The 12,776-nt window shown below is 37.6% G+C and overlaps 1 protein-coding gene across 1 annotated transcript in view; it reads right to left on the bottom strand.

Moving 5' to 3' along the window:
- The window catches only part of ATP2C1 (ATPase secretory pathway Ca2+ transporting 1), a 118,474-nt gene that overhangs the window by 60,701 nt on the left and 44,997 nt on the right, over positions 1-12,776 (bottom strand). The window contains 3 exon segments of the mRNA XM_013990075.2: positions 7,391-7,499; positions 8,063-8,124; positions 10,962-10,997. Of these exon segments, the coding sequence (XP_013845529.2) occupies positions 7,391-7,499; positions 8,063-8,124; positions 10,962-10,997 (207 nt within the window).

The following is a 12,776-nucleotide window of genomic DNA, read 5'->3' on the forward strand; positions in this document are numbered from 1 at the left end:
ATAGCCAAGATATGGAAACACCTTAAGTGATAGATTACTGGATAAAGATGATGTGATGAAACAACACACACACACACACACACACACACACACACAGAGGAATAGTACTCAGCTACACAAAAAGGAATGAAATCTTGCCATTTGCAACGACACGGATGGTCACTGAGAATATTATGATAAGTGAAATAAGTCAGAGAAAAAGACAAATAGCATATGATTTCACTCAGATATGGAATCTTAAACACACACACACAAAACAAAAACAAACTCACAGATACAGAAAACAGACTGGTGGTTACCAGAAGGGGGTTTGGGAGTGGACAAAAGGGATGAGGGGATCAACTGTATGATAATGGGTGATAACCAGACCTTTGGTGGGGATCATTTTGCAGTGTATGTATGTGTTAAATTATAAAGATGAACAGCTGAAACTTATTTTATATCAATTCTATGTCAATGAAAACAAAAAGTTGGTGTTCCCTTGTAGCACAGTTAAGGATCCAGCACTGTCTCTGCAGCAGCTTGGGTCACTTGTCAAGGCACAGGTTCAATCCCTGGCCTGGGAACTTCCACATGCTGGGGGCACACCCACAAACAAAAACAAAAACAAAACAAAATCAATGAAAGTATTACCTGAAAATTAATTTGCTATTCATAATTTACAATAAAGAATACCGTGTGTGTGTGTGTGTGTGTGTGTGTGTGTGGTGTGTAGGTTAAATAAATAAATAAATGTTTATTTATTTCCAGTAAAGGTAGCTGTACTGGTTATTGCTTTTTGAGTCTGCAATTCCTCTATTTATTTTAATTTAAAAGATAAATATGTAAAACACTTACAAATCTATGTTAATGGACACATGGTGTATAAAGATGTCATTTGTGATGTCATAAAGGTGGCTGGAAAAGTAAGCTATATAGGAGCAAAGTTTTTTATGCTATTGAAGTTGGTATCATTTCAAAGTGCATTGTTAAAATTTAAAATGTTAACTGTAATCTCTATGATAACCACTAAGAAAATAAGTAAAAATATATATATACAGAAAAAAGAATTGAGGAGGTAATCAAAGTATACTTTTTTTTTTTTTTTTTTTTGCTTTTCAGGGCTGCACTCGCGGCATATGGAAGTTCCCAGGCTAGGGGTCAAATCAGAGCTACAACTGCTGGTCTATGACACAGCCACAGCAACTCACAATCTGAGCTTCGTCTTTGACATACACCCCAGCTCAAGGCAATGCCAGAACCCCGAGCCACTGAGCCAGGCCAGGGATCAAATCCACATCCTCATGGATACTAGTCGGATTGGTTTCTGCTGTGCCACAATGAGAACTCCCAAAGCATACTTTTAAAAAACTGAATCAAACAGAAAAAGGAGGGACTTCTGAAAGAAGTCAGAAATATTAAAAAGGTAACACATATAGAAAACAAATATCAAAATGGCACAAGAAAGACTTTCTCTACCAGAAATTCTATAAGTATAAATGGATTCACCATTGCATAGTATATCCATACAATGGAATGATATTTGACAATAAAAAGCAATGAAGTAATGATATATGCTACATGATGAACCTTGAAAACACTGGGTTAGTTGAGAAAGGCCAGATACAAAAAACCATATAGTGTATAATTCCATTTATATGAAACATCCAGAACAGGTACATGAATATAGACAAAACAAGCAGATTAGTGGCTTTCAGGCTCTAGGGCAGAGTGAAGAATACAGTGAGTGCTATAAGGGAAGGGTTTTCTTTCTGGAGTGATGAGAATGTTCTACAGTTAGACTGTGCTAATGGTTGTACAACTCTCAAAACCACTGTATGCACTGAATGGTATATTTCAAATGTGTAAATTGTTTGGAATGTGAATTACATATCTCAACAAAGCTGTCTTTAACAAAAAAATTTTTGTCTTTTTAGGGCACACCCACAGCATATGAAGGTTCCCAGGCCAGGGGTCGAATTGGAGCTGTAGCTGCTGGCCTACACCACAGCCACAGTAACTCGGGATCTAAGCCACATCTGCAACCTACACCACAGCCCATGGCAACACCAGATCCTTAACCCATTAAGGAAGGCCGGGGATGGAACCCACATCCTCATGGATATTAGTCAGGTTCATGAGCCATGATGGGAACTCCTAAAAAAATATTTTAATATGTGGTGGACATACCAGTACTTTTGGCAGAGACTAAGAGCTACTCAGGAATGCCGAATCCCAGCCCCAACCCTCACCTGCCAAAACAGAACCCAGATGATTCCAATTATGCATATTCAAAGTTAGGATGCATTAGTAAGAAAGCTAAGGTCTGAAAATAGTAAGTAGCTTACCTAAACTCACAAGGTCAAATCATTCCATAAGCAGACACATTTTATTCTTTGATTTACTGTTTGCAAGCTGGTGTCTCTCAGTAGAAAGGGCACAAAACCATTGCATGTCTTTTTCACTTTCTAGCCTTGAAGCCTTGTACAGTATTTTATACACAGTACTCAAGTATTTATTGAATTACAGACTGATTTCTAAAGAGAGGGATTACATTTTGCCAAAATTGCCTATCATTTTAAATATCACTACTGGAGTTCCTGTTGTGGCTCAGTGGGTTAAGAACCCAACATAGTCTCTGTGAAGATGCATGTTCAATCCCTGACCTTATTCAGTGGGCTAAGGATCTGGCGTACGCCTGCAGCTGCAGCCATAAAAAGAAAGGAAAAAAACAAAAAAACCCAGAGACTAAAATATCACTACATGCTACCAAATGTTAGCACATGTTTGAAAAAAAAATGTTTTTTGAAAAAAAGCATAGGAAACCAAATCAGAATCTGAGTTTTGTCTGAATATCACATTTTTCATTGAGTACATAGAAAATTTATTTTGTAACTCAGGGTGTCAGAATGCTGACACAGAAAGACAGCTCCACTAATGGAGTTACCCAACAGAGAGGAAGCTGCTTGCTAGGAGTTATTAACAAAAGGGTGTGCAAGAATGTGATCTAATGTCTATCTAAGGTTTCAGTCAGAGGCTATCTCTGACTCCTTCAGTTGGCATGTAGCCAAAGTAGATCTGTACATGATCCACCACTCATTATCTTTGGTTTTTACTTGCCCTGGGAACTAAAGAATAGGAAGAAACAACCCTAAAGACATCAAAAACTGGAATTCTCATCATGGCTCAACAGAAACAAATCCAACTAGTACCCACGAGGATTCGGGTTTGATCCCTGGCCTCGCTCAGTGGGTTAAGAATCCAGAGTTGCCGTGAGCTGTAGTGTAGGTCGCAGACACGGCTCAGGTGCTGCTCTGGCTGTGACACAGGCCAGCAGCTGCAACTCCAATCTGACCCCTAGCCTGGAAATCTCCATATGCTGCAGGTGCAACCCTAATTTTAAAAAAAGGACAAAAAATAAAATAATAAAATAAAGATACCAAAAACTACTCACTGAGCCAAACTACCACCTAACAAAGTGCATGGATTACTGGTGTGTGTGTGTGTGTGTGTGTGTGTGTGTGTGTGTGTGTGTGTGAGATGCCAAGTTTAGACTTCCAAGCTTGGCCCAGCAGACTTTGACTTCTGGTGGAAATAACCCTCTACCAAGTTTAATGGTCTAATAATCTAGTGTCATAAAAATGGCTTTCTGGATCTCAACCATGTAAGGGGTAGCTTTTTAAAAGAGGTGTGATACATTTAGAAAATTATCCTATCAAAAATTGGGTTTTGGGGGAAAAAAAGATGGCAACTATACTCTGTGTATAGATCTTAAAGACAGTTTTAAAGGACAGTAAGACGAATAACCCTAAGCATATGAGCCACAAAAGAAAGTGTCAACAGAATTAAATATCCAGAACTCCAAGTGAAAGAAAATCTTGTTACATTTCAGGCAATGTGTTGGGCTTAGTTAGAAAGTACTAGCTAAAAAAAGTAAAATATTCTCAACAGATAAAAGAAACCCTTTTTCCTCTGACTCCTATATTGTTTTCGCTTACAAAGAATTCTCTGTTCAAATATTGAAATAGACTTTACCTGGAACATTATGGAAATATGTTTTGCTTCCAAAAAGGCAAAATATACTGTTACCAAGTATATACAAACTATACGAATGCTTCATCTAAAGTCATTGTCTGACTAATTTTTGGTTACCACCAATTAACTGGCCAAAGGTGCCTTTTAAATACTGTTAAAAATTAAAAATCCTCAGGGGAAAAAACTAGAAAACATGCCTATAGCTCAATTCCTCTAAGTTTCTCTGTCCTAGCTCAAAATAATAATTCTAAGGTTCCTATGTTAGTAAGGTTACTGCAACCAACAGATTATGGTTTGTTCGTTAGCTATGGAAAACTGACTCAAGCAAGGGAAAAAAATACAGAAATCCTTAAGTTAGCACTCCTAGTATTCTTTAAAAAGTGTCTTACAAATGATAGTCCCAGTCTGCTGTAGGTTGAATTGTATACCCCTAAAAATCAAGTTGAAGTTAATCTCCAATGTAGTGTGATGATACTGGAGATGGGGCCTTAGGAGGTAATCAGGGTTAGACAAGGTCACGTGGGTGAGGCCCTCATAAAAGGATTAGTGGCTTTATAAAAGGGAGAGACAGAGATCATTCCCTTTACCATGTAAAGACAAAGCAAAAAGACTGGGAGACAAGAAAAGAGCCCTCACCAGCTAGACCCTGATTGTGGACTTCCCAGCCTTTAGAACCATAAGCAATAAATGTCTGTTAAGCTACCCAGTGTACAGTATCTTAAAGCAGCCTGAACAAACTTAAGACACAGCCAGAAAATACCAGATAAAAGTTATATAGCAGTCAGGTCATTGACTGACAAGATGCTACTGAAGGCCCAGGCAAGATTTATGGCCAAAATCCAAACCACTGAAACTATGACAGGAGGAACTCTAGAGTTGCAGCAATGACAATGCCAACTTGGAAGCCCTGGATTGGGGCCAAGTCCACAAGAAGAGAACTACATTGCAGAAGTCCTGGGGATTGCTTTTTCCAGTGAAATAAAACATTACTAATTGCTTTATCTGAGAAATTAATAACATCCCAAGGGAGTTCACTATGGTTCAGTGGTAACGAATCCTAACAGTATGCACGACTTTGATCCCTGGACTCACTCAGTGGGTTAAGGACCTGGTGTTTTCTTAAGCTGTGGTGTAGGTCACAGACGTGGCTCAGATTCAGATTTGCTGTGGCTGTGGTATAGACTGGTAGCTATAGCCTCAATTCAACCCCCTAGCCTGGAACTTCCATATGCCACAAGAGCAACAAAAAAAAGCAAAAACATATCAAAACAAAACAAAAAATAACAATATCCTAAGGCTATCTATGGAGTCTTCCATTTCCTTTATACCCTAATGAAGAGTTTGTTTCATGGAGTAATATCAAAAAGCCAGCTAGACAATCATTCACCACAGCCAAATTCAGCAAACAACACTCCAATAAGCCAATTTAATTACAAAAAGCTAGTAACCTACCTTTGTATCCAAAAGAGAAATTGACCTTATCAGCTTTCTTATGTCTTAAGTCAGTACATTTAAATCTAGAAGCAGCACGAAAAACTCAACTCATTCAGGAAAGTTGTCTCAATCTACTGTCAAAGTAGCTGCAAAAACTTGCCTGTGGTACCGGGTAGTAGGTAAAATGAATAGGGCAGAGAAGAGACAGGAAATTAAAGATGTTCAACCATATTTGTAAAGTGCTAACTGGAACAAATACTGCCAAATAAAACATGAGCTGATGAAGTGTCTGAAAAGTTAACAAGTAGGGGGAAAACAATCACAATTAATCAATTACTCCACAAAGCATATACTTTTAATGTTTACAGCGTCAAAACTCGCTCTTATTAAAGTCACAGTAAGTCTTCAATAAACATAAATGGATAAAAGATGTACCAATCCAGGAGTTCCCATTGGTGGTGCAGCAGAAACAAATCAGACTAGAACTGTGAGGCTGCAGGTTTGATCCCAGGTTCCATCAGTGGTTTAAGATGCCGGCGTTGCCATGAGCTGTGGTGTTAGGTCACAGACGTGGCTCAGATGCTGCACTGCTGTAGCTGTGGTGTAGACCAGCAGCTATAGCTCCAGCTGGGAACCTCCATATGCCATGGGTGCAGCCCTAAAAAGCAAAAAGCGGAAAAAAAAAAAGGTTCAGACAATGGGAGGGAAACAGCATATTCTGACCATCCCACTGAAAGGTCTGCCTCTAAATTAGAAGAGAGGCACTCTAGAATAAATTAGGGCTCTCTGAGGGAGGGGAAGACGATTTATATCAAGTGACAGGCTTACCACATCTCTAAGAAAGACTAATTCAAGGTCTTGTCATAAACTAAATATCAGGAATAGGAGGAAGAAATAAGAAATGAGTAAAAAAGATGCTAACGGGCTACAAGAGCTTCTTACTACCTCCCATTTCCCATCCCTGCAATTTACCCTACACATGACAGTAAGATGAAGGGAACATCACCTGCCAGCTGGATATGACCTTCAGAGCTAAATCCCAACCAATGAAATCGGAAGTGGAGCTTTGTAACCAAAGCCCCGCCTTCCTGATTCTGATTCTACCCCACATTCCTACCTTTAACATACTCCAGCTGTATCACATACTAGAACATTCACATGAACTAAACACTGCTGCTGCTCTACCTCTGTCCAGTGCTACCTTTCACCACCAAGGCAATGTTGCCTGAGGCCTTGTCTCATTTCACTCAAATCAGAAGTTAACCTCTCCCTTCTCTAAATTTTCATATGCCATTCTTTGTACTTCTCTTCCAATTTCCAGGTTCTATTCTATTTTACGGTGAGTGATTTGTGTACACCAAGTCTACTCCTTGAGGCAAGAATTCTATCACACCATCTTTGTATCTCCCACAAGGCCTAACACTCATTTCCATAAAGACTTGCCAATTCACTAAATGGACACCTCAAAAGACTCCATGGGAAAGACAGACACATTTTAAGAAAAAAAATATATAATTAAGATATGTCACTTTATAAACTAGAAAACCAAATGTTCACGTTAACGATGTTAATCCTTAAAAGTGTTTAGACACCCTAAATCTACATCCAAGTACTTTTCTTTTCACAGATAGGCCACCAGTGGCCCAAATTCTTATATTGAGATCCTAACTCCCAAGAGATGGTATTAGGAAGTGGGACCTTTCAGAGGTGCTTAGGCCATGAGGGTGGAGCGAGCCCGCACGAATGGATTAGTGCTGTCATAAGAGACCCCAGAGAATTCTCTAGATCCTTCCTCTATGTAAGGACACAGGGAGAAGGCACCAGCCATGAACCACAAAGAGGGCCCTCACCAGGATGCAACTATGCTGGTGCCTCAGAACCATTGTAAATTTCTGTGTTATTTTGTTATAGCAGCCCAAACAAACTAGGATACCACACTCACCTCAAATAAGCGCAAGTCAGCAGGAACTCTGTCCCCAACAGAAAGGCAAACCGTATCACCTGGAACCAAGTCTCGTGCAAGCGTATGTTCCAATTTTCCTTCACGCACACTGTAACATGAAACAGAAACAACCACAGCTGAAGAAAGCAAGCCAGGTCACTTATTTTAAAAAATTGCTTCCAGGAGACTTGCCTGAGGGAAAATATATATACAGTATTATCACCATTTCTAAGGAGGAAAGTCAATTACAGAAACCATGAAAAGATTTATTTTTGAGCTCTTGGTAATTAAGATGCTCAGATGATTTAATAAAGAAAAAAAAGCTCTGGAAAAACTGACTAGTTGTTCAAATGCAAAATGTGAAAACTGAAAAAAAAAAAAAAAAATTAGAAAACTGCAGCAACCCTTCTGAATCACCTGGATCTGTCTGATTAGTATCACTGTGCCCACAACAATGCTTGGCACATAGTCACACACAAAAAAGCATCTGCTGAACAAATCCATATCTCACAAAACTTCTTAGAAGGAACTAAAGTTTTAAAGTTTTGCTATACTGAACAGAGTGTGAATTCTTCATGTCAGATTAACGGTTTCTACCTTGGCCACATGTTTATTGTACTAGTCACACTCAATTCAATACGTAGAAATGTGTATCAGGAACAAGAATCATACCAATGGCATTCTGGTGGCATAAGTTTACTTAGTTCTTCAAGAGATTTTTCTGAACGATATTCCTATTAAAAAAAAAAGGAATATTAAGAAAATACATTTATAGTGAGATGCAAATATGTACATTCCTAAGTACATATGCCATGTTAAACTTAAATATTTGACCTTGATCATTATTTTAAAATCTCCCTCAATTGTTATCTTTTCCTTATGTGCACTTTCACTTTCCTACACATAAAAGCTTGTCCCTTATTAAACAATGTTAAATTGTAGTGAACTAATAAACATTTTGATAATTAAGTACTCCCAGTTTAATTTCAGTGTGCTAACCTAAGGTCAAGTTATTTATAAGAAAATAATGAAAACTGATTACTGTGTCCAAAGAGTATATAATTTTCAGTCATTAAAAGTTAAGATCAGGAGTTCCCATTGTGGCTCAGTGGGTTAAGAACCCAACATAGTCTCCGTGAGGATGCAGGTTTGATCCATGGCCTCACTCAGTGGGCGGAGGATCTGGCATTGCTGCTAGCTGTGGCGTAGGTCACAGCTGTGGCTCGGCTCCACGCATTACTGTGGCTGTAGTGTAGGCCTGCAGCTATAGCTCCAATTTGATCCCTAGCCCAGGAACTTCCATATGCCACAGGAGAGGCCATGCAAAGGGGAAAAAAAAGTTACGATCATTGAGCCTCATGATTAAGCCAATTTTACATTTAGTTTAGTGTTTAATGACCAAGGAAGTCAAAGACAATGAACTGCAAACAACACTGACACTGAGGATTCAGGCCATGGTCACTGTGAAGGTTTGTGAGGTAAGTCTGCTTCAAATGCGTTAAACAAGGAGTGAGATGTGGCAGCCCCACCCAGACAAACACTTTCCCCATGACTCTGAACTACCCAGAAGGGGAAATGCTCAGAACCCTAATTCTGGAAGGCTCTAGCCTCCCTCCATCTGTATAATCGTAGCTGAGGGACAGACACTCGCCCTCTGACTACATTATCTAGTTTAGTTTCCATGGGCAGTCTTGCTTCACACATTATCATTGCTATTTTTGTCTTATGTCTGTTCTAAGACAAAGCACACCAATCTTTCGATCTAAGGTTAAAATGGGAGGAATAGGGAAAGTAGGTGCGAAAGTCAGAGAGTGTTTTGAAATAACTGCAGTGTGGTACTAATCAAAATGTCATACCATCACAAATGTTTTCAAATAGAAAATGCAAAACTGTTTAAGAATAACTTAGAACTAAATCAGTCTTTACTTGGGCAAGAGGAACAAATATGAGAGTAAGATCAAAATCACAAGACGGAGCTCCCGTCTCGGCACAGTGGTTAGTGAACCCGACTAGCATCCATGAGGACTCACATTTGATCCCTGGCCTCGCTCAGTGGGTTAAGGATCCGGAATTGCTGTGAGCTGTGGTGTAGGTTGCAGACGCAGCTCAGATCCCATGTTGCTGTGGCTGTGGCGGAGGCCAGCAGCTATAACTCCGATTGGACCCCTAGCCTAGGAAACTCCATATGCCGTGGGTGTGGCCCTAAAAACACAAAACACAAAAAGAAAAAAAAAGATATTCGGCAGATGGTTTCAGCCATTCCATTTCAGGTGTGTAACATGCTCTCTTTGTATAAAATCCTATACTGAGTAGGTTAAATTAGCAATTTTGTGGGTTTTTTTTTTGTTTTGTTTTTTTTTTTTTTTTTTTTTTTTTGAGGGTAGGGGGTATTTTTACCAAAAGAACTAGCTACTAAAGTCTCCTTACATAGTGATACCATAGGAATCCTGAAGCAAGCCACTCCATACATCTATGGCTTTCTTAAAGATGCAAGAGGGTTCCAGTTACTGATCTACTGTGTTATACTGCCCCATGAGCAAACAAATAGCTACGATGAATGATGCCCAGCCTGGAAAGACCTCTGCCAAACTAAGCCCTTCATATGCCCTAAGGCAACTTATCTGTTCTAAGCAAGAGGATTCCCCAGATACAGAATCCCTAATGGTGTACTAATGGAATTCACAAACTTGCTGCAGATAATCTGCTTCCAACTGGCTTTTCTATGCTGGGTTACCATGAAACAAATGACTAAATTAGAGATTACTATAAAATGCCTGGATAATGATAGGAAATACCCAAGGAATAAATCACATGTGAAAATAACCACAGCCACTTAAAATACAGTCTTAAGAGTCAAAACAACACAAACTTCAGGATCATATGACATGGTACATTTTTCCCTTAACTAGAATAATCCATCTAGTCTTACTAACCATGCTTTAAAACTTTAACTAAATTAAATGAGACCTACATTGTTCTAAAACCAACTTAAGTTATCAGATATTTAAATAAACACGAAACTAAATATAAGCCTATGTTTTTATTAATGTCCATACTTGTCAGCAGAAATCTACACATTATCCCCATATTATTCACACTAATTTTTAAAAAGACATTCCTTTTCATACATTTTCCTTACTGTTTCAATATCAATGCTGAACAGAGAGTTCAATACAGATCAGAAACATCTCCTTCCATTGAAAAATGAGGAATTTGAACCCTGGACCAATTTTTTAACTGGAAAATTTAAAAGCCTATAGTGGATTTTATTTCTGTAACTGTACTTTGTTTCCATCTGCTTCAGATATCATTAACACCATACAAAAACAAACAAAAAAAAACACCCAGATTTTATTCATGCCACTACCTAAATCAAAGAAGTCAATGAGTCCCACAAACTTCCTTGGAGGGTCACTGCTTCTGAAATTATTTCAAAAAACAAAGAACAAATTGTTCTAACCAACAAAACAATCCCCCCAAAACTATACATTTTAACATAAGCCGCCTTAATTTTTTCAAGCAATTAACTAAAATAGCATTTTTATGTTGTCAAAATAGTCCACTTACTCACCTGAACAAAAGCCACAGTAACAACGATGAGTATTGCCTAAACAAAACAAAGAAATAATCTTTTAAATCAGACACTGTAATTTCTAAAATAGCTGTTAATCATACTCGACTTTCCTGACTCTATCTGCAGCCCCAAGACACCAGCACTAAGCACACAGCAGCTGGGGAAGGAATCAGAACTCTGCCTCTGGGCCTAGGAAGGAAGAAACTCACAGCTGACAGAGGGCCTGACTCCCCAGCTTCTCAAACTCTCTGATCTTAGGATCCCTTTTATGCTCTTACAAACTGGAGATGAGCTCAATCCTCAGCTGTTTATGTTACAGCTACTGATATTTACCATTATTAAATATTTTTTAAGTTGCTCAGTTTTAATTTCTACTTAACTCATCTACAAAAATAATAAGCCCATTACATGTTAACACATACATTTTTTATGAAAAATCTATCTCCCTCAAAAAAATTTGTAAGAAAAGTGGCAATGTTTTCAATTTTCCTATCTTTACTGTCTGCTTTAACAAACAGCTAGATTCTCAAATCTGCCTCCACATTCAATCTTTTGTATATACAAAGAAAATCCAGCCTCATACAGATATTACTGGAAAAGGGAGGAGTATTTTTAAAAGCCTTCTCAGACGACTGTGAATATTATTCTTAGCTACTACTTAGACAAGTGTTAGTTATTTTAAAATAATTTACAATGTAGAATCTAAAACTTTATCAATGAACTTTTCATAATCTATTATGTATTAAAATCTACTGATCTCTTTCGCATATTGAATGGATCTTTTATCACCAAGTATGTTGTATCAGTAGAAAAGATTAATTCACTTGGTTATTCAATGTCTTTCAAGTGTTGACACATTTCATAAAAATTTAAAAAATCACATTCAATGAAATCACTACCAAACTCATTAGAATAGTCATATACTATCCAGCATAAAATAGTGCATAAAATTTTTGCAAAATTCTAATTATCACTTGAAAGCTTAAATTTTACCGTTAACAAATTGTATCAGTTACTTTTCTTGTAGTAATAGGTTCATTTCACTCACTTTCAAAAAAAAAAAAAAAAAAGTATGCCAGTTATCCAAGTCTTAATAATCAAAGTTGTCTATCAGTCATTCTTTCAGGTAAAAGGCTAGTTTAGCTCAGCACAGGGCCTTTCCTTGAGATTATCATCATACCTCAATATGTACTTCCCATTCCACTATACAGAACATTAAAAAGGTATGTACTTAAGAATCAAGATTTAATGAAATTAATTTTTACTGTTTTATCAAAAACATTGCTAAGAGAAACAATGAAAGAAAACAATGATTGCTAGATGGTTTGGAGCCATTATTTTGATTCAAGCCAAAGCTCTAACAGTGTTACCCGCCATCACTTTCGTGCCATTGATTTGGTATTATGAAAACAGTTTTGACAACCTCACATGTTCCCTGAAACAATCTCAGAGACTTCCAGAAGTCCGCAAAAGCAAGAGTTCAAGAATCGAAGCTCTACACTCATTTATACTATGTTCTTCAGCGTTAACACACCTGCTTTAATCAATGCTTGTACTTGCTTTAAATTTTTATACTACAGGGGGCAAGAGGAAAAAAAAGATGATGAGGAAACTAAATGAAAGCCAAAGTAACCTAGCTGGAAAGAATAAAATCTTATACAGTAAATATGTATGAATAAATATGGTGCTTTGTTAAATAATACTTTTAATTTCAAGAATGTCAGGCTTTAATTCATAATTAATCAAAACATATTCTCAACTGGAAAGTAAAATAAATTGAATATTTAACTGGAAAATAATTATAAAATATTT

The sequence above is a fragment of the Sus scrofa genome, chromosome 13, assembly GCF_000003025.6.
Source record: "Sus scrofa isolate TJ Tabasco breed Duroc chromosome 13, Sscrofa11.1, whole genome shotgun sequence".
Taxonomy (NCBI): domain Eukaryota; kingdom Metazoa; phylum Chordata; class Mammalia; order Artiodactyla; family Suidae; genus Sus; species Sus scrofa.